Consider the following 22,640-nt stretch of genomic DNA (forward strand, 5'->3'; position numbering starts at 1 on the left):
ATGTGAAAAATGAACACACTTCCTTTCAGATTCGTGGCAGCTAAACTGCTTAGCCCAATTCCTGGCATAGCAAAGTGATTCATATATGCAAGACACCACTAAGCGCTGGTTATTAGTAGCTGTGTCAGTGATCGTAGCAGGAGATTCATGCAACTGAAATGATTCAATTTACCTGTCTTCCTTTATTTTGTGTTTTGCCAATGTTCTCTGAAGGGCAAGGTTCAGACGCTCAAACTGAAAATTGAAAAGAAAAAGTTTTAAACACTCACTTAAATAATCATTTTCTTGAAGATACGTACTTCACAAAAATTTCTTCTGAGTGCTTGTCAGGAAGTAGCAGAAGCATTGCTACTTTAATGACAAGCGTGGTTGAACTACCCCTGGGGAAAAGAGGACTGATTTTCAACGGCTCTCACATTTGGGAAGAAGCCAAGCACTCAGACTGACTTGAATCTGGATGTGGGCTGTGTCCCTGGTGGGTGGCTCCGACAGCCACCAAGCTGGAATCACACAAGAGACTCAGTTTGGTGAAGTCAGGCACCCCTTCCTCCAGGTCAGGAAATCCCTTGAATGTGCAGCCAGGACGTCAGTCTCAACGGGGCTCAAGCCAGGAGACCCTCATTCCTTCCACAGACCCATTGCAGCCCCCTACCCCGCGCTGAGATCCTCCACCCTCCCACAATCTCACATTCTGCTCATGTATCATTTGTCTCTTCCTGCTTTAGAAACTCCGAGCATCTGTCTCTTCCCTTTCTCTTATCCCTTAAATCCAATCTGTCACCGAGTTCAGTTGATTACTGATTGAAACAAATCTTGGATTTCCCCAAACTTGTACTCATTTCTTTTCTTGAACAAACAATCTTCATAAAATACTTACAGTGTACTTCTCTTTTACTGATTTCTGAGTATCTCATGAATCTTCCTAGATTGCAAAATACTTGTATGTAAGCCTGCATAGTTTTAAATATTGGTTGACAATTAATATCTCTTAGCAGCTTGCTCTCCCTAACCAATTAATAAGTGGAAAGTAAATCATTGGTAACTTCTTTACATTCCATAAAAAAAAAAAATTCTATGTATCTGCATGTGTATACAGCCGCCTTCTGTAGTTTATCCAGAGGACAGTGGAGAATTCTCTGGCTCTGTCCCAAGTTGTGAAATTCCTTTTTCCTTAAGAACTATTTATATCCCTCTTGGACTTTCCACTGATCAAGTAAGACAGTAAAGTTAAGCAAAATCGACCAAGCTTCTGTTTTAATGAAATTATGAAAAGAACTTTCAGTTTCTAAAGAGCATATATTAATAGAACTTAAATGTGAAATTTCTTGAAAGACAATACAAGTGCTGAAAAGAAATAAAATAGAACTTAAATTTACCCATATAACAATTTTTCTGATGGTTTAGATAAGGTGAGAGAGAAAGAAGGGCTGGAGGGTGCCGGGCCAGCAGGCAGATTCTGAGCAAGGGCCCAGCACCCTGTGGCAAAGGGTGATTGCCTGGCAGGCAGAGAGCAGGTTTAGGAAAGGAAATGCAGGCATGTTCTTTTAAATCAGGGAAGGAAGAAGGAAACGTTAGACTTGAGACCCTAAAGGAGGCAGGAGAGGACAGCCTAGTGTGCTTAAGAAGGCTTCAATATCTCAAGGGCATTTTTTTGTTGTTTTTTTCTTATTCTTATGTATTGCTTTTTATTTCTACAGGTTATATTCTTTTAAGTGGAATCCTTAAAATCTATGGATTTTCAGTAGCTCAATTTTCAGTAGCTCTTTCGAGATCAATTTCATAAAAGTTTGTAGCCATTGGCACTCCCATCAGTTATATATAAGACTGCCAGTATCAGCTTCACCCCATCAAGGGTCTTTGACTTCATAGAGAGTGACTCTGGAATCACAAACACCAGCAAGTCTTTGTGGATGAAAACCCATGAAACTCTGGGTTGCTGGGAGTTTTGTCCTTCTCTAAAACCTATTCAGACAGAAAGTGCATGCGTGCGTGCTCAGTCGCATCTGACTCTTTGCGACCCGACGGACTGTAGCCGGGCAGGTTCCTCTGTCCATGAGATTTCCCAAGAAAGAATACTGGAGTGGGTTGCCACCTCCTCCTCCAGGGGATCTTCCCCACCCAGGGATAGAAGCTGTGTCTCCCACAACTCTCGCGATGGCAGGCAGATTTTTTACAACCGAGCCACCTAGAAGAGGGGACATCAGTGGCATGATGGCCACCGCCTGCACAGAAGATCTTGATTGTCCTTCAAGCATTTGCATCCTGACATTTTTTTTTCTTTATTTTCTGTCTTCTCCGCTAGAACAGAGACTCCAAAAGGGCAAGGAAGATCTGTTTAGCTCACCACCGCATGTCAGGCACCTAGAAAATACCTGGTCACAGGAGATGCTACCTACATACTGATGGAATGAAGGAAGAAAGGAGCGAAGGCACATCATCTCCCCTGCCAGCCGTTCCAAGTCCTGAAGGCTTAGTCTGTGACATCCGCATCAGTGAAGCAATGCAACTCAGTACAGAGATGCTACCAGTGCAGCTTGCTCAAAAACACAATTTATATTATTTCCAAGTTAAAATAATTCAAATTACATTTGCCTATGTATGGCTCTGACCAGGAACTTGGGATGGGCAACAAGGAAAGAAAATCCATCCATTTCTGCCCCTGAAGACTTTCTCCTTCCTCACCTCGAGTACTGGTGGAAATACCACCATCCTCTCTCCTCTTGACCTTTTGGTTAAACACTAGCTCATGTTTTTACCATTCTCAGTCTGTATTCTTCCTGGTCTTTCATTTCCTTCCCACTGCCACCAGGAGCTTCTTTTTCTTGTCCTTTCCTCCTAACATATATGCTGTCATTGTAAGAAAGGACAAATGGTCCCTCTCTCATTGCTGGAGTTCCTAGAACAGGTGTCTTCCTGACCTTCTATGCTGAATCAGAACTTAGGACCCACTGTAGAGCTTAGGGCCCTCTACTCATATTCTGTAATAGCCTATAAGGGAAAAGAATCTGAAAAAAGAATGAATATGAGTATATGTATAACTGACTCACTTTTCTATACCATCTGAAACTAGCACAACATTGTAAGTCAACTCTACTCCAACAAAACTTTTTTAAAAAAAGAATTTGCTCTTTTTAAGTAAAAAGTTCTGAAGTCCTAGCCAAGCTGTAGCAGCATACGTTAGTGATACTACAGCTTAACAGGCTTTGGTGTCTGCTTTCATCATACACCATTGCTCCTCTGGAAAACTGTTATAAATTCAAAACAAGACAAAACAAAACCCACAAGTTTTTCAGACAAAACATTTATTGGTAAAGGCTGCCGGTGCCTAGAGCTTCCTACCTTGGCGCTAAGGCTTCTCGAACACATCCTGAGCCTACACCCTGAGACGATGCAGATCACAAGAAAGTCAGGAGCAGGACTCAACTTCCCTGAGATCTCACGCCTTATGACACGGAATCAACGACTGCAGGATGGCCCTGGAGGATACCAGTATATTAACACAACTGCCGCTTGATCCAGTATTGCTGGGAACACTCTGAATGGAATTTCATAGGTCTGGTTTATGGATTAGTTGCTATTTCAGATGATTTTTAACTTTTCTGCATTTTTTCTTTTTGCCTAGAGGCTACATTAAGAAAGTTTATTTTTATGTAAGAGCAAAGAAAAGTCATTGAAAGGTTTTAAGTCTGGCAGGACCTGGGATGGGATGTTTTCTATAGTTCTTCATGTTCTTCTAGACCAAGGAAATTTTAGCTCATAAGGATAATGGAATACTACTTCTTTTTTCCTTCTTGCAACCCAATATTCCACAACACATTCAGAGACTTCAGGAGTTCCTTCAGATCCCTTTAATCTCACAAGGTGTTTGATTTGGGATAATATCCTTCATATAAGCGTGTGCTGCTGTGTGTTGTGCTGTTGCTGCAGCCACGTGTCTGACTCTTTGCGACCCTATGAACTGCAGCCCATCAGGCTCCTCTGTCCATGGGATTCTCCAGGCAAGAACACTAGAGTGGGTTAGCCATGTTCTCCTCCAGGGGATCTTCCCAACCCAGGGATCGAACCCGCATCTGTTATGTGTCCTGCACTGGCAGGTGGGTTCTCTATCACTAGTGCCACCTGAGAAGCCCTCATATAAGCAAATGTGACTCGATTTAGTTCAGGAAATGGGTTCTGATTTGCTACAACTATAGCTAAGCATGATGCAGTTATTTTAAAAACACTCTGCTTGAGGAGCTTACAGGATTATTGGGGAGAATTTCCATGAAAAATCAGCTAATAATATAATAGAAGAGCAACAGATTATGAATGAGGTGCAGAGACCTTTCCATCTCCCCTAGTTATCTTAAAGCAAGTGATCTAAATTTTATGTGTCTTAATTTCTTCAAACAAATGAAAAGTTTGCACTGGATGAGCTAGAAGACCTTTGTAACCTACGATTCCACAACTCTGGAATGCCATCTCCCACTCTAAATCTGCTAAGGATAATGAACTATAATACTTGTCCCCCATAAAACAGAACTGGAGTTTACATCTAATTATCAAAAACAAGAATGAGCATGCCATCAAATGTTATCTGGAGTCTCTTCTTTGGGGCTACCGATGGGACTGAAACTGAACAGTAGGCTAAGCATTAAATCTGTCCACTTAAAAAAGATCAGTTTTTTAAAAAGCCCTATTTAATCAAAGACATCTCGATGTTTGAATAGTTGATGAAGTAATCTAGTTTGGTTGCTATTCAGCATGAATGTATCCAGCCCTGGGATGTTCACTAAAATGTGAATGAAAATGGCCTCAGTTGTGGGAAAGAGTCCTGGTTCTTCAGGTCAAGGGCAGCCCTCTTGCCTCCTGGAACTCCTCAGCCTGGCTTTCTCTATTCCGTGACAGCACACTCAAAGCTATGAGCCCACAAACAACCAACACAGATTATCCTAAATAAGGGAAAATAAGAACGCATATATTTGATATTCTGAATGTTTTTAAAAGAGATTCCAATATGTGCATGACTTCCATTGTAGGAATTCAGAATTTATCAAACAAAATAATGAAGCCAACAGGGTAATGACAGGACCTGGGGAAAGCATGGCCGCTCTCCAGCTTCCCAGCCTCACCATCTGCTCATCCATGTGCTCTGCCCTTGGAAATGAGGGTGCCAACCACTTCCCAGATTGACACCAACCAACTGCCTGGGAAGAGTTGCATCCCTCATCCTAGCCAATGCTGGCCACTGGTGACTGGAGCAGGGAGACAGTAATTAAATATTTCCATCTCAAAGGCCACTAGCCAGTCTACTACTGTGCTTATCTTATATTTGAAATAAGTTCCCTCAACTTCCTGCCAATTCTAATTTATCCATTCTTCAAGCTTCAAGTCTCTTCTTTGCCAGTTGAGCCCATATTGCTGGCAGCAGTAATTGCTATATCCTTCAAAAGCTGTGTGACTTTGGCCAAGTCACTTAGCCTCTCAGGTCCTTCTTGGGAATGAAACAAGGTTACCTCTGAAGTTCCTTCCAGTCCTAAAAGTCAGCAGCCTGTGGTCCTTCAGTGTTTCTCACAAGGCAAAGGGTTGGTGTGGAGTCAATTAAAAATCATCAATAAATTATGAGAGCCAGAATCTGATTTTTTCAATGCCCAATCTTCTAGGCTAAGTGAATCTGCATAAAACTGTGAATACTAACAGAAGGAGGAAGACACGCCATGAAGACTTTCAGCGGCTCTTCTCTTAGGCCCATGGGGTGAGGAGCTCTCCACATGCCCTGTCTATTCCAAACATAGTTTACCTAATTAGCTCTATGGCCTGTCCCCAGCGTTCTGTTTTCTCTTTTTCCCCCAGTTTTATTGAGAAATAATTGACATACATCACTGTTTAAGTTTACGCATACAGCATGACACCTTGATTTATATATAGTGTGAAATGATGGCCCCAATCGGCTCAGCTAACATCCATCTTCTCATACAGATGCAGCACAAAGAAAAGAAAGGAAAACAAAAAGCTTTCTCTTTGTGATGAGAACCCAGAGGATGTACCTGGTAACTTTCCTACACACCACACAGGATGGCAGGGTCACCATGAGTTACACCCATGGTACTCATTTATCTTATCTTCCAGCATCTCTGGACCACCTTCCTCTAATCCCCTTCCCCACCCTCTGCCTCTGGGGACCATATGTATGATCTCTTTTTCTATGAGTTGTTATTTTTTAATAATCCACATATGAGACCATACAGTGTTTGTCCTTCCTGAATCCCTTTAAGGGTGGTGCTCCAGATTCCAAAACAGCATTAGGCTGTGCACCCCACAGGCCAAGACATGTCCAAACTGATGACAGGGGTGTCACGAACAGGCCTGTGACCCTGACCAACCCAGCAGAATAAGGAGGAGGGGGTGGTCTTCCCACCTCAGCAAGTTGGCAGGAACAGATGATGCTCTTAGGAACTACATGAGGGAAACCCAGCAGAGAATAAGTTATTCTCCAAGGAACTTAGCTCTAAACAAATAGCTAATGAATCCATAAAAAAAAAAAAATAGCTTGCCATCCATAAGTAACTAATGGGTCCTGGTGGGTGGTGAGAGCTGTGGATTAGTTCACCTAATGCTTGTGCAGAGCTTCCCTGGTGGCTCAGTGGGTAAAGCATCTGCCTCCAATGTGGGAGACCTGGGTTCGATCCCTGGGTTGGGAAGATCCCCTGGAGAAAGAAATGGCACTCCACTCCAGTACTCTTGCCTGGAAAATCCCATGGACTGAGAAGCCTGGTAGGCTATAGTCCGTGGGGTCGCAAAGAGTCGGACACGACTGAGCGACTTCACTTCACTTCACTTCAATGCTTGTGCAAACTCTAGGGACCCAGGACTGTGAGCATGTCTATTTTCAGATAAGGATGCTGAGGCCAAGAGGATGAAACAGCTGCTCAAAGTCATAAAGCTTGTCAGAGTGCAGGATGCTTTGGAAAAGAATGCAAGACTAAACATTTTAAGATTAAACACAATTTAAGAAAATGATTGCTTTTTAAAAATGTTTTTAAACGTTTTCAGAAAATTGTCAAATTGTCTACATCTACTATAGCCTTGAAAGTGAGAAAGCGAGTGTTCACATTTTCCTTAGGAAAACACCCTATTGCCATTTTCAAAATGTCAGTAAGATCTTGAAAGGGCAGGCACTCACCTCTGGGAAAATCAGTTTGCAAATACTCTCTGCCAAAGTGTGAAGATAGACTCGGCTGCGGCTGGTCTTCCTCCGGGGAAGCCTTCCAGGCGGGTTCTTGTCAGGGACACCTGGACAGACGCTCGGCTGCCCTGGGGTAGCTGCTGGCCCACTCCCTGTGGCTTCCCCCAAGGGCTCTCTGGGGACCTGCCCCGGGGCCAGCAGGGAGAAGGGGCAGTCCCCCGTGATCTGCAGGTCCTTCAGCTTCGCGCAGAACATGGTGATCGCTCCTGGGCTTGGTTCTTCTTACCAGGATGGACACACAGAAGCCACTAGTGGACCAGAGATGCTGGTGACCAGGGAGTCCAGGGGCTGCAGAAGGTCAGAGGAGAAAGAGGAGTGACTCCGTATTTCTATGGAAAGAGAAAAATACAGGTATGAGAAAGTGAAGACCATACAGTCCTATGTCATTTTCAAGTAAAAAAAAGAAAATCTGGTGCAAATGTCCATTATAAAATGGATGGAACGTTTAGTAAAGATCTTATTTTCTATGTGTGCATTCTAGTATACTAGAAAAATACTTGCTTTTAGTATTTTAATATTTTTCAAATGGAATATAATTTTCTCCAAAATGTCTTTAGCACAAACTACTGATTCCCATTTTTATAGCCCATTTGGTCTTATTTGATTCCACAAGGGTGAAATATTGTGGTTTTATGACAGAAGCTGGGTCTCAAACTATGTCTCATTAGTCTGTATTTTCTAAAAAATCAGAATAGCATGCATAATGTCTCCTAAACATACCCAAAGAAAAGATATTTATAGAATGGTGCCCAAGTATACGTTGTTAGATCTGCAACATTGTCTTTTACATGAAAAAAATTAATTGAAATGATTATTGCCAAAGAGACTTATCTCTATAAATAGTAAAATATGTTTAAAATATCACCAAAATGAAAAACAAATAATATTTTTTAAAAAGACTCCTGATTCCTAAGAATAGGCCATTGGATTTACTGGAGACTTTGAATCCAAATCCAGATGACACTGGAGTAATCCAAGAAGGCCTCTCTTCCTAGGAGTCCCCAAAGTTAGGAGCATGACCCTTCTGGCCAATTTTCCCCAGCACTTTTGTTTTTGTTGATATTGTAATGGAGTCTTCACACAATTCACAACCCATGTCTCATTAGTTAACTTTTCAGTGGAACCATCTGGTTGTAAATTCAGCTTGTCAGCAATACAATGATGTTGATTAACTGGATCCACCAAGTATTTCCATACTTGGAAAATCAAAAAAGAGGGGAAAAGAACACATGGTCTGGTACAGTGCTAAGAGCCCTGTATTTACATTTAAGCTTCACAGCAACCACTTGAAATAGGTATTCTTATCACCAGTGGGTCAGAGGCTCAACGTTTGTGTCATCTTTGATTTGAAATGCTAAAAGTGCAAGAGCTATGGTTCAAACATAGGTCCATCTGATTCCACAGCCAATGGGTTTCAATTAACTCAAATTCATATATTACCAAATTACACTTGTTTCTAAACAATCAGGCTTAGTTTATACACTGGAATTAATTTATCTTGAAGATATGGTTTATAAGTTTACATTAGAAAGCAAACAAGAATGTAATTATCCTGCTCGCTGGCTGGTGGTACTTGAATCATCCAGGATAAAGGATTATAGTTCAGTCTTTGGAATTGGAGTTCAATTACTTTGTGTCTTTTCTATGCACCTCTGTGCTCTCAGTATGTTTCTAATGTATATAACATCAGCTTATAATTTGTCACAGATAAATTACTGATAGGCTTAGAACAATGGACAGTTCATTTTCCAAACTGGGACAAACAAGGAAGCTGAATTCACACCTGACAGCCCCTGGGGTGTTGCTGGGTTACCAGGTTTGGGGAAGATGATAGATGCTGACACGCCAGAAGAAACTGCTGGAACTCTCTGTTTCTTTTTATTTTTTAATTTTTATTTTATATTGGAGTACAGTTGATTTACAATGTTGTGTTAGTTTCAGGTGTACAGCAAAATAGTTCAGTTTTACATATACATGTATCTATTCTTTTTCAGATTCTTTTCCCTTAGTGTGTATCTTTTTTTTTAATTTTATTTTTTTAATTGAAGCATAGATGCTTTACAGAATTTTGTTGTTTTTTGTCAAATCTCAACATGAATCAGCTATAGGTATACATTTAATCCAAACTCCTAATTTATCCCTCCCCCTTTACCCCTTGGTAACCATAAGTTTGTTTTCTATGTCTGTGAGTCTGTTTCTGTTTTGTAAATAAGTTCATTTGTGTCATTTTCAAAGATTTCACCTACGTGACTCTGTTTCTTAAAGTCAAACCCCAAATCTGTGTTCATACATAATTTATGAATATTTAGGAAGGTACAAAGGGAGATCCTTTCAGCATTAAGGAGCAGAAACCATATTCTGCCAGCAGAGAAGAGGGCACGGTCTGTCTCAGAGGCTGCTGGGTGCCTAGAGGTGATCTGGTGATAGAGGACCGGTTCCTGGATTCTGAAAGACCTGCAGATCTATAGCTCTCCTCCAAGATCTGTTTAAGATTCAGTTCTACAAGTAGCTGTTTCTTAGTCTTTAATGTTTCTCAACAACACTATTGAGCATGCATGCTAAGTCCTGTCCGAGTCTTTGTGACCCTATGGACTGTAGCCTGCCAGGCTTCTTTGTCTTTGAGATTCTCCAGCCAAGAATACTGGAGTCGATTGCCATTTCTTACTTGAGGGGATCTTCCTGTCTAGGGATCAAACCCACGTCTCATATGTTTCCTGCATTGGCAGGAGCGCCACCTATTACTATTTATTAACTCCTGTCCTCTGGCATGGTGTAGATCAGGGGTCCAACCTCCCCATAAAGGCAGAGTGGGTCACTTCAGCATGTGGTCAATGCCTCAACTCTGCCACTGCAGCAGATACACAGAGGAGAGAGCATGGACATGGTCCCATGAAAACAGGCTGCGCAGGCCATAGTACTGACTCGTGTTTGCAAAAAGCTAAGCAAATTAGATGAAGCATTTTAATACAAATATAATTTTAACCATGGGGTTAGAGTTACTTCCTCATCACCTCTTCCCACTCCCAAAATAGAGAACCTCTCTGTATTCGGTTTTGCACAACTTGAAAGTAATTAAGAAGAGTCTAGTAGATAATTCTGAAAAAATATTTATTAATAAAAATCAAAATGCCATTATTTTATGTGAATTTTTAGGAAGAAAAATTGTATTAATTGAATTTCATAGTTTCAGTTACATAAAAATATGATACAATAACTAGAAAAGAGGGCACTTTAAAAAAAGGCCATAAAAATAGAAGATTATATGTTGGAGCTGATGCAGATCTGGAATTTCTTCCTAAAATCAGTTATTCTGGTACATATTATAATTTTAGTATTGAACCACAGGATTCCAATATAATGTAGTTTATGAAAATTCTTCCATTATGCTTAATCTTCTATTTAAATTGGATTTCAACCCTTGTTCTCAAACCCAATATTTTATCCTCTTCTCTTTAATCTCATTAGAGCAGGACACAACTGACCAGTCAGACTTCCTGGAAATTCTTTTTTCTCCAAGATGACACAGTGCTCTAATTTCCAGCCAATGTGCCTAACATGTTTGTTGTTTTTTTTTTTTAATTAAAGTAAAAACAGCAACAGGAAACAAACTCTGCCTACTTCAAGATCAGTTAAGTGTTTAGTCTCATTAAATCACATATGTATCAACAAACTAATTAGCATCCCTCGTCTGTGCAGCTGATGAAATTACACTACGAACAGATGCAGCCGATGCCAACACCTTGGAAACTCGTGTTTGTCAGTCATTTGCCAGGTTGCCAGGAAGAGAGACTATGCTCTTCAAGGGAACCGGCGATGATTCTTTCGTATAACATCAGCAGCAACTTCAGAAATGGTTGGGTCAGTTCCTGAATGCAGAACAGAGCTGGGTGTAGATGTGGTAGTGACATGAGAGGGAAAAAACAAGTGAATTGAAGTGATAAATTTGGTGACAAGGCCTTGGCAGGCAGTGGGAGAGATATTCTCAGAAATTCAAAGAGGTATTTGCCATCCCCCAGGCTGATGATTAAACAGCCTCCAAATCGACTGAATGCTTTCTCCCTTTACTGGTAAGTGATTAATTCCTCTAGAGTGACAATAAAGACTCATCTATTGACCTCATCGGAGAAGGCAATGGCACCTCACTCCAGTACTCTTGCCTGGAAAATCCCATGGACGGAGGAGCCTGGTAGGGTGCAGTCCATGGGGTCGCGAAGAGTTAGACATGACTGAGCAAATTCACTTTCACTTTTTACTTTCATACATTGGAGAAGGAAATGGCAACCCACTCCAGTGTTCTTGCCTGAAGAATCCCAGGGATGGGGGAATCTGGCGGGCTTCCATCTATGGGGTCGCACAGAGTCGGACACGACTGAAGCGACTTAGCAGCAGCAGCAGCAGCACTGACCTCATATCAATAACCAGGATGCAAAAACAGTATATCTATGTATATGCATAACTGTTCACTGGCTGTACACCTGAAACTAACACAGCATTATAAATCAACTATACTCCAATATAAAAAATTTTAAAGTAACCAGGATGCATTGCTGTGTAGTTAATGAGATACTCCATCGTTAATCTCTAAGGAAAGAATTAAGCACAAACCCTTGTTTTCCACATGTGGAAATCCTGGGGAGGGGGGATAGGAAAGCACCTCATACGTACTCTCTCACACAGAAAGCCTGTTTTACAATAGCAGGTCACATGCCAGGCTTAGCACCCAGCCATACCGAAATCTGTGATTCAAGAAATATGTATTTTAAGATTAAATTCCAAAGTCCACATTTAGAAGAGTAGCTGAAAGAAGAGAGAACTTCAAAACAAACTCCATCCATAGGGATAAAGTGTGCATGCCCCACCCAAATTGTAACAATCATCTTCATAAACAAATGTCAAGAAGGCAGCTTAACATTCAGAACATCAAACGTTTTCATTCCTCCAAAGCTGAAAAATTGTTCAATAAAATTTCAAAAATCAGGCCTTGAAGATGTGTTTCTTTTCACTTGGCAGGAAGCAATATTTACAGAACAGTCCCCTGGGACAGACCAGGGAAGCTGGACAAAGTAGTAGAAAAACTGTGCCTCCCTGAGTGGAGGGAAAGGGCAAGGGAGGGCTGGCTTCCTTCATGACGCCCCTGCTCCCAGCTCCAATGCCAGCTCTGCTTCTTTTTGCAGTCACAGCCCCGTGCAGCACTCAGCCCGTTTACACAAGATGTATTCTTTCACCGACCAGGCTCTGGCTTTGCTTTCACAGTGTCACCCAAACCTCCTTGCTAAATTCAGCCATGAGCTCCTGAAAGTTAAAGCTCCAAACACACCTGAACTTCCCCTGGCATTTTGCTTTTCGTAAGCTCCATTCCCACAGATTCTCTGATGCACTGGCTTGCATCTTGCTTCCTGCTTCATCCCTTCATTTGCTCACATTCCAGTCTACTCAACAAGCATTTATGAGTGGCCTACTGTATGTGGGACATTCTTCCAGGTGCAAGGGCAGAGCCATGGGCAAAAGTCATCATAGTCAGGCGGAGCTTACAATCTAACAGGAAGATTAGACTATTTTTAATTTTTTACTCCTAACTTATCCCCCCTCCCATCCTTTTTCCCCTTTGGCAGTGATAAGTCTGTTCTCTATGTCTGTGAGTCTGTTTCTGCTTTGCAAATAAGTTCATGTGTATCATATTGTAGGTTCCACATATAAGTGATATCATATGGTATTTGTCTTTCTCTGACTTACTTCACTTAGTATCATAATATCTAGGTCCATCCATGTTGCTGCGAATGAAATTATCTCATTCCTTTTTATGGCCAAGTAATATGCCATTGTATAAAAGCACATTTCTTTTATCCATTCTTTGGTTGATGGACATTTAGGTTGTTTCCATGTCCTGGCTATTGTAAAGAGTGCTGCTGTGAATAACTGGGAGGCATGATCTTTTTGAATTATGGTTTTCCCCAGATATATGCCCAGAAGTGGGGTTACTAGATCATATGGTACTTCTATTTTTAGTTTTTAAAGGAAGCATCTCTACTCTGTTCATAGTGGCTGTCCATAGTGGCTGTCCCAGTTGAAATTCCTAGCAACAGTGTAAGAGGATTCCTTTAGGAAAACTACTTCTGACACGCAGCTCCAAGTGTGACGTGTGCTATCAAAGGGGGTGCACAGTGCACTCCAAGAGTGACACCAGGGACCCCAATCCAGCCCCAGGAGGAAGAGACAACCAAGCTGAATGGTGACCGTGAGCTGAGAGAAGCCAGCCCCAGAGAAAACAGCAAGTATGCTTGGAGGCGAGGACAGACCAGGGCACATCCCAGGAAATGAACGGGCCCAGCCTGGCTAGAGCATTCGGCCAGCAAGAACCTGGGGAGGGTGATGCAGATGAGCCAGTGGAGGTCAGGACGTACAGATTGGGGGGCATGTAAACCATGCTACCTAAGCCACCACTCTCTTCTAAAGGCTGGGTGACTAAGAAGTGAGAATACCATTGCATTTTCAAGAGATTATCTGAAATGCAGGATGAGGGACAGGTCGGAGTTGGACAGGCGGCTGATCTGGGTTGGGTCAGAGAGTGGCCCTGCGGATAAAAAGCAGATCAATCCTGAAGCATCTCCGAGAGAGAACCCACAGGCTTCGTCTCCTAGTGGGACGTGAGGCTGAAGGAAAGGGAGCCCACAGGCTCCCGACTCACCTTATCAATAAACCATAGCCCAGGGGAGGCCAGGATCCAGAAGAGCACCCTTTAAATTTGTCCACAGCTCACTTTCCAAGACCAGGTTATTCAGTCATAACCAAGCCCAGATGTGGGGTTTGCAATATTACATGACCATTCATGGGGACTGGGCTGCTCCAATTCTCCTCTGAAGCCTTCTTTAAGGCAGCAGCTCCTCCTTATTCCAAAGCCCAGACATGGGCAAGCCGACAGCAGTTCAGATTCCAGGCCGGCTACTGATCTCCACAGTGCAAGGCAGTTTCAGCTCTCTGCACAAGCGGAAGATGCTTAATTTAAATTTTTGTTACTAAGAGCCCATGCTGGTCACCCTCCACAGAACAAGGAAGTTACCTCTAAAGGTCATGGCAACCTCAGTCCTGGGGACCCAAAACACAAGGAACTCTCTCCTTTTCCTGAAAATAACTGCCTTGCTAAAGCTACAGCACAGGGCACAAATGCTTAACACACTACGTTAATTCTTTCTTAAAAAATAAGGTGGGCGTGATCCATACCTTTCTTAGATTCAGCAGGCAATTCAGTGACAACTTTGAAATAAGAGCAATGTTGATACTTTAGAGCTGGGAGATTTTAACTTTAAGAATTATTACTTTTTGATTCTCAATTTTTATAGCAAACTGTTACAGGATGCTTTATGACTAATTAAAGAGCAAAACTTTGGGAACTATAAATTCTAAATATCTGTGCTTTTAAACCTCTCTACCAGGATTATCACTGAAATCTGAGTGCATACAGTTAGTATCTCCTCAAATTAAATATCATTCCCTCTTAATGGCAGGTCACAAGGAAATCAGATAAATATTTCAATATTTTGTTCCAGAAATATGTGGAATACTTTCCAGCTCTTCCTAGAATCCACATCACATTTATACTGCTCAAATAGTTCCTTACAATGACTTCATCTTTTTATGAATATATTTACGGAAAATATGGTGATTCTTCTGCAGAGTTACAAGAGACAAGTGATTCCTTTTTATCCTATAAAAAGCCATTTCATTTTCATCTACTTGCAGATAAATACTGTGTATTTCTGTGATGTGGTTTGGCTCATATTCGCTAATGGAAGATAATGTCAGTGTAAAATAGGGGTCACCTAGACCCCCATTCACCCCTGCAAGTCCGCTCAGCTCAGCATGAATACAAGCCCTGTCTTGTTACAGTTTCCTTGTTTACTTCCCTTTCTCAATAACTCATCAGGCTCTTTACTTTCCTATAGTTCCTTCCCGTCAAGCTACCTCTTCCCCTTAAACCAGTCCTATAATTACTGTAGTGCGGTATTCATCAGAATTCAGCTTGTCTTTTTAACTAAGCTTATATGTTTGTTAGGACTGTTATAGCTTTAGCTAGTGCCGTAAGTGTTGATTGGTTTCACTTCAACACGTTTTCTTCCCATAAGTCCGTTTATTTTTAGTGCATAATTTTGTAGCATACAGAGATTTTTAGGAACACTTGTATCATGTTGTATGAGAAATGCCTGTATTTCAACAGTGTTTGATTGAAATTTACAAGTAAGGTGAAATCCTACTTAATTACTTAGGGAAAAAAACAATAAAGTCACATTCTCTAAGACTATATATAGATTTCATTACTATTTAGGTAGTAAACACTGATGAAACTTTCAAAACGGACCAGGTGTGTGGACCCAAGTCAGGTTCCAGGACCAAAGGCTGAGTTAGGTTCTGGCACCAAAGGCTGTGTGTTTACCTCTTGACTCTACCCTTTATCAATTCTGTGATTTTAGTCAAATTCCTAAGCTAATTCACCCCAACTCTCTCCATATGGAAATAGGAATCCTAATAACTATTTCCTTCATGTGCTGTGAAGTCAACCATCCCAATTACTTCTCAGCAATAGAGTGATATTGAATCATTTTCTTCACTTCACTGAGCTTCTGTCACCTTGCCCCAAAAATGATGAGGAAACAGGGGTATATGAATGATTAGGGAAAAGTTACACAAAGGCATTCCACAGGACAGTCAGGCTCACAGAAGTAACTAAATAAATGATTGACAAATGTATTCTATCTTCTCAGAAAGACAGGTAATATGTTAAACCTATGCCACTTTTAATCATCACTTTTCAAAGCCAAGTAAACTCATTTATAGCAGATGCTTGCTGCTGCTGCTGCTGCTGCTGCTACTAAGTCGCTTCAGTCGTGTCTGACCCTGTGCGACCCCACAGACGGCAGTCCACCAGGATCCCCCCTCCCTGGGATTCTCCAGGCAAGAACGCTGGAGTGGGTTGCCATTTCCTCCTCCAATGCATGAAAGTGAAAAGTGAAAGTGAAGTCGCTCAGTCGTGTCCAACTCTTAGCAACCCCATGGACTGCAGCCTACCAGGCTCCTCCGTCCATGGGATTTTCCAGGCAAGAGTACTGGAGTGGGGTGCCATTGCCTTCTTCATAGCAGGTACTTAGTGTACCACAAATACAGAAAACATTCTCCACTTGAAGAACATTACAGCATACCAAGAAAGTCGTATCTATGTCAATAGTTAGGGTTCTGTTTATTGAATTACAACATAATGGAGTATACAGCATAACCCAGAGCATTAAGATTCTATTTTGGTTTCATCTTATGTAATTCTATTAACTAATAAGTTGCATGCCAAATTTCTTTAATAAAATATTAGAATAAACATTGAAGAACTATGCTAGATTTTAAATCTCTTTTTCCACTCATTAAACCAAACTTGTTATATCAATCAAGCAAATCTTATGTCATTGCAGTGCATACTACTTTCAATAAATCCAAATTATTTCCAATGTGGAACATTTTAAAATTAAAACCAAGCTAAAACAGGAATCCCATGGTATCTGATTTTCTTTTCCTAGAATGCTAGATTGACAAATGGTTCATGTTTATTATACAAAGAATCTTACTATACAAAAGAATCTTATTATACAAAGTCCATCTCCGGCTTTTGCTTTTATAAGTTTACCTGTTCTTCTCAAAATTGATTCAGTGGTAACCCTTTTATCTATTTACCTCTCAAAGTTTGTTTATTTTGTAGAAAGGTTTAGGTGATGAGGAGGGAGAGGTGAGACACTTAGGAAAATGTTTAAGATACTTGTGAAATCAAGATAAGCCACCCAACATCTGACTAAAATGGGTTTCTGAGAAGAGTAAAGTCAATTCTGGTATTGACTGTCACATCTGTGGAGCATCTGATTTAATATTTTGAACAATGAGGAGGCATCCAAGTGACTTCTTGATGGGAAAGAAGAGTGACCTCATGAGCATGGATTCACTCTACAGTGGAAAAAGTCAAATTATCTGAGCTGTAACCTATCACATTTGGAAGGAAGATTCTGGAAGAAGACACAATAGTGAGTCTTGATTCTTCTAGTCCAGCCCTTGGAACTTTTACCAAGATCCTTGAGAAAAAAGGACCACAAACTAACAGTCATAAAAACCTAAGACTTGTACGCTCTGCTGGAGACGGAACCTTCTCCAGCCTAACCAAGAACAAATTAATCAAGACATATAGGCCTGGCCACGTGGAAACCAGCAAAGAGCAAAACAAGGAGACCAGGAAGAAATGCATCATGACAGAGGTGTGCGTGGTGGAGGAGATGCTGGTCCTGGAATAGTGCAAGGGTCAGAGGAAGGTAAACCAGCCCCGAGGAAGACCCGGAAACTCAGGGGGCTGGCAGACCATGGCCTGTGGGTCAAATCCAGCTTGATGCCTGTTTTTGTCCAGCCCTTGTGCTGAGAATGGTCTTCATATGCTGAAGTGAAGGAAAACCAAAAGAATATTTCATGATAAATGAGCACAACATGAAATTCAAATTTCCATGTCCATAAATACAGTCTCACTGGAACACGGCCATGTTGTGCCATAATAAGAAATATATATCTGGTCTCTGCCCACTCTTGCTCTTTTCTGTTTCCTGGCACACAGCTCCCGAAACCCTCGGAATCTCCAGAGTGATGGTCTTTTTTTAATGCTAATGAGGTAGCTGGTGGCCAGGGCCCCTGGGTCGCTTAGGACACAGCAAGCAACCTGGGATTAGAGGGTTGGAACTTTACATCCCACCCAGATCTCTGGTGGGTAGGGGAAGGAGAGGCTGAAGTTTGAGTTAATCACTAATAGCCAATGCTTTTTCTTTTTTTGCGCTTTTATTTTTTGATTAATTTTTATTGGGGTATAGTTGCTTTACAATGTTGTGTTAGTTTCTGCTGTACAGCAAAGTGAATCAGCCATATCTATACGTACATCCTCCATTTTTGGATTTGCTTCCCATTTTGGTCACCACAGAGCACTGAGTTCCCCATGCTATACAGTAGGTTCCAATTTGTTATCTATTCTATACACAGTAGTGTGCATATGTCAATCTCAATCTCCCAGTTCATCCCACCCACCCCTACCCCTTGGTATCCACGTGTGTCTCTCTTTGTGCTTTGCAAACAGGTTGATTTGTACCATTGTTCTAGATCCCATGTATAAGTAATATTACATCGTATTTGTTTTACTCTGACTTATTTCACTCTGTGTGGGTCTCTAAGTCCATCCATGTCTCTGCAAATGATGACCAATGATTTAACCATCATGCCTACATAATGAAGCCTCCATAGAAAACCCCAACTGTGGTGGCAAGCTCCTGGGCTGGGGAACATGTGGAGGTGCTAGGAGGGTGGGGCGCCCAGAGCCCATGAAGTTCCAGGTCCTTCCCCACACCTTCCCTGTGTGTCTCTTCCATCTGACTGTTCTTGAATTGTATCCTTTTATAATAAACGCGTATACAGTAAGCAAGCTATTTTCCTGAATTCTGTGAGCTCATCTAGCTATTATAGAACACAAAGAGGGGAGATGTGAGGACCTTTCATTCATGGTTAGTTGGTCAGAAGCACCAGAGGCATGAATGTGAGATTAGGATCTGAAGCTGGGGCAGTCTTGTGGGACTGTGCCCTCAACCTAAGAGATCTAACACTAACTCTAGGGATATGGTCTCAGAACTGAATTAAACTGTAGGACACCCAGCTGGTGTCACAATTTCTGGGGAGAGGAAACACACACATTCAGTGTTGGAAGTGAAGTACTGATAATACAGGGGAAACAGGGGTTTTCATGTTTACAAGTTCATTCATTTATACATGGCCTAAGGCTGCAACTTTGGAACAACAGTGGCAGAACCAAGTAACTGCAAGAGACCCCCAAGGCCACCAAAGCCTACACTATTTACTGTCTGATCATTTATAGAATCAGTTTGCTGATCTTATAAAACACCATATAAATTGTCTCCTTGAATCATCACTACCATCCTATGGGGAGTGTGCATTTATATCTTTTACATAAAAGGAATCTAAAACAGATTATTTATCCTTGATCATTGCTAGTGAGTGGCAGAAACAGGAAGTGAACCCAGGCCCATCTGATTATAAACCCAATGTGCTAGGGTGCCTTTGATAAATGGGGGACCTTTTCTATACCACAGGGATTATTCCTCAAATTCCTCCACCAGTACATACAGTACATACAGTCTCCACCAGTACATACCTGCCATTGGGCCTCTGGACTGAAGGAATGAAGCCGGGACATCCCAGAAATGCAAGTGTGAGATGCCCTTTCAGGGCCCCGTGAACTCTCATGAGACCCCCTTGTGCAAAATTTTACTCTTATCTCTATGGTTTGGGGAAGCAAGTAGAGTCAGAAGACAACTAGAAAGTCTGTGGGTGTCTCTGACACACTCAAGGGGTCTTTATAGTAAAGCAGAGGAATAAATTATGGGAAAGTATATTTTTCTGAGAAATTTTCCTTTAAAATCCTAAGGAAAAGACTAAAAAAAGGTGAAAAAATAGAGGTGGATTGGAGTAACACTGACACAGAAGAGAGGTTTTGAGTAAGACTCCCTCCCCTTCCCTACCATTCAACCAGGGCTCTGTCCTGGCAACACTGGAGGAGAGTCTCTCTGGTAGGTCCACGGGGCACAGGCCACCGACTGTTTAGAGGCCACTGGGCAGGAAGGGGCCTTCTCAAGTGTTCTGTTCAGCTCTTTCTTAGTCTTGAGACAGAAAACAGTCTTTTGTCATTGACACTGACACGCAGTGCTTGAAGCTTATGCTGGAACCAGGTCAGCCAAAGAAATGCAGCAAATTCCAACCGAAATTCAATTCTTTCTGAATTTTTACATTATGATTGAAAGTGTTAGACAGCTCAGCTGTGTCTGACTCTTTGAGACCCCATGGACTATCACCCACCAGGCTCATCCGTCCATGGGATTCTCCAGGCAAGAATACTGGAGTGGCTTGCCATGCCCTCCTCCAGGAGATCTTCCCGACCCAGGGATCAAACCTGGGTCTCCTGCATTGCAGGGAGATTCTCTGTGACCATCTGAGCCACATTGGTTCAAAAGAAATCATTACCAGAAATGACACTTGGCTTCTGAGCATGGGTTGGCAGGTATATATCTGGATACTGCAAAGGACATGTTGAGAGAGTGAGTCCTTTTCCATTAAATCCAAAACCACAACAACATTGTTCTAAGGCCTTCTCATCTCTAACTGCCTGCAAACAGGGAAAGTTCCAAGAAACTTTCCTGTTCACAGTGAACCCAAACAATGCTTCTCCTTCATTTCTGTATCGTTTACACAAAGACACAGCATTTACATAACACGAGCTCAGAGCCTGAAGAGACATTAGAGATTATTTACTGCAATCCTTCCCACTCACAGATGGCAGAACTGAAATCCAGATTCTTGTGACTTGGCCCAGACCCAAAGCTGCTGAGGGTCAGAGGTTACTCTTAAAGGGAAGCTATTTGACCTGGAGTCCAGAGTTCACTCCCATGCACTCTGATCGCCTCCTCAACTGAAAGGCTGGGAAGCCCCCGCTTTCTGTGGGCCCCCCACCACAGCTGCAATGGCTTCAAGAACTTCACACTTGGTACTCTGAGCTCAAGTTTCACACCTGAAAGTTACTGTACACGCTACACTTCATCTTCATACCACACCAATATGAACGCACACTATAAAACTGTTTTGGCATCTACAGCTTCTAAAACATTTCCCCAGGCTCTTTTTCATGATTTTCTCATCACCTTTTGCACTTTCTCAAGAAGCTATCTTTAGTCTTTCTTTAATTCTCCAAACATATTTTCTAAATAGCCTGACTTATTCATTACCCTGTCTCTGCCACTTAATTGAAAGTTAAGTATGTTTCCAGCCTTAATCTAACAAGCCAGTGCAGGTCACAATTTATCCAGCTGTAGGCTTCTAGTAAGTTATTTTATGCTGAAATTAAAAGACAAGACTATCAGCTTGGAGTCATCTGGTATAAACATGGAAGGGATATAGAGGTATTAAGTCCGTATTATATGGGTGACTCCATCTTTTCCCTTTATTTTCCCTAGGTCCTTCTGGACATGCAACTCAAACACAAATATGTAACAACTGGAGAAGAAATTATTTTGAAAATGTTTTCCTATATATTTTCCTTTCCTATTTTATTGTTTTGTATGAGCTGTCCTATTCATTTTTATTATATTTGTCAATTATCTTCCTTTTCCGTTTTATTATTTAATGTCTACCTTTTGGGGAAGGGAAAAAAATCTCACTGCACATAGAAATGCATGAAGTTCACTAAGGTCATTTGAAACTGACGAGAGATTGGACGTGAAGTCCTGAGCAGAAGGGCATGCTGCGGAAGGACAGTGTGGGTGAACGGAGGGGATACAGGAAGTTGCGGGGAGTGCAGGAAAGGACGGTGCCAGAGATAGTCCAAAATTAAAGTTGGCATCAGTGGCAACTGACTAGGTCCGAGGAGCAGGATGACTCAAGTTCTGCCTGGGAGGATGATGTGCCATGAATAGAAACTGGCAGCAGAAGCCAGGTTGAGAGAAGGATGGTCCACTGTGTTTTGTACACATGGATCGTGAACTGTTAAGTGGGACATATGGATAGAGATACATCTAAAAATTCAAGTCTTTAATTAAATAGCGTAAAACAGATTAAAGATATGAATCTGTGGTTCTCCACACACAGGAAGTCATTCAAATCAGGACTTTAACTCAAACTGTTCAATGTTAAAGGGCAACAAAAGAAATAGAGAAGAGCCAAATGGAAGATTCTAGGGAATATTCATACTTAAGGGTGTTATGGTTCAGATGGAGAAGCAGAAATAAGAAAAGTGTGCTGAGAAGGAAAAAGAAGAGGGCACTATACAAAAAGAGGTGTTGAGTGTCTGAAGACAGTCACAGTATGGTGGTCAGACAGGCTGCCATAACACAGCACCATACTGGGTAACTGGGTGGCCTGAGCAATATTAACACATTTTCTCAGGTTCTACACATGTGAGACCAACGTCATGGCGTGAGCATGGATGAGTTTTGGTGAAAGCTGTCTTTTTGGCTTGCAGATGCCTACCTTCTCACAGTGCCTTCACAAGAAGGGGAGAGAAAGAGAGACAGAGAGAATGATAATTCTTGGGTGTCTCTTGTTAAAAGGGCACCAACCCTATCACAAGTTACTGTAACAGGGAAGAACACATCTGACTCCATATTGGAACTGCTTCTTTTTCTCTACCCTTTGTGTTCTATTGCTTTTGCTACAAATGAATTACTAAAGAGATGGAAGTGTACAGTAGCTGGAATATCTATTCTAATAGCTGGAAGTGTACAAAATGGACTCTCTCTGGGAACAATGCTTCCCATGCCTGAGCATTAAGTTAAAATACCTTTGTTCAACTCACAAG

At 41.6% G+C, this 22,640-nt stretch overlaps 1 protein-coding gene across 6 annotated transcripts in view; it reads right to left on the reverse strand.

Moving 5' to 3' along the window:
• Positions 1–22,640, reverse strand: part of GUCY1A1 (guanylate cyclase 1 soluble subunit alpha 1) — a 65,964-nt gene that overhangs the window by 27,142 nt on the left and 16,182 nt on the right. For 4 of the 6 annotated variants that reach the window (XM_069557325.1, XM_069557326.1, XM_069557328.1 and 1 more), the window contains exons 2-3: positions 7,163–7,554; positions 173–234 (exon numbers count right to left, since the gene is read on the reverse strand). In XM_069557325.1, coding sequence (XP_069413426.1) covers positions 173–234; positions 7,163–7,420 — 320 coding nt within the window. In that variant the 5' untranslated portion in view covers positions 7,421–7,554. The remainder of the gene's footprint in view (positions 1–172; positions 235–7,162; positions 7,555–22,640) is intronic. The other 2 variants (XM_069557330.1, XM_069557329.1) reach the window with 1 other exon arrangement.

The sequence above is a fragment of the Ovis canadensis genome, chromosome 17 (assembly GCF_042477335.2).
Source record: "Ovis canadensis isolate MfBH-ARS-UI-01 breed Bighorn chromosome 17, ARS-UI_OviCan_v2, whole genome shotgun sequence".
NCBI lineage: Eukaryota > Metazoa > Chordata > Mammalia > Artiodactyla > Bovidae > Ovis > Ovis canadensis.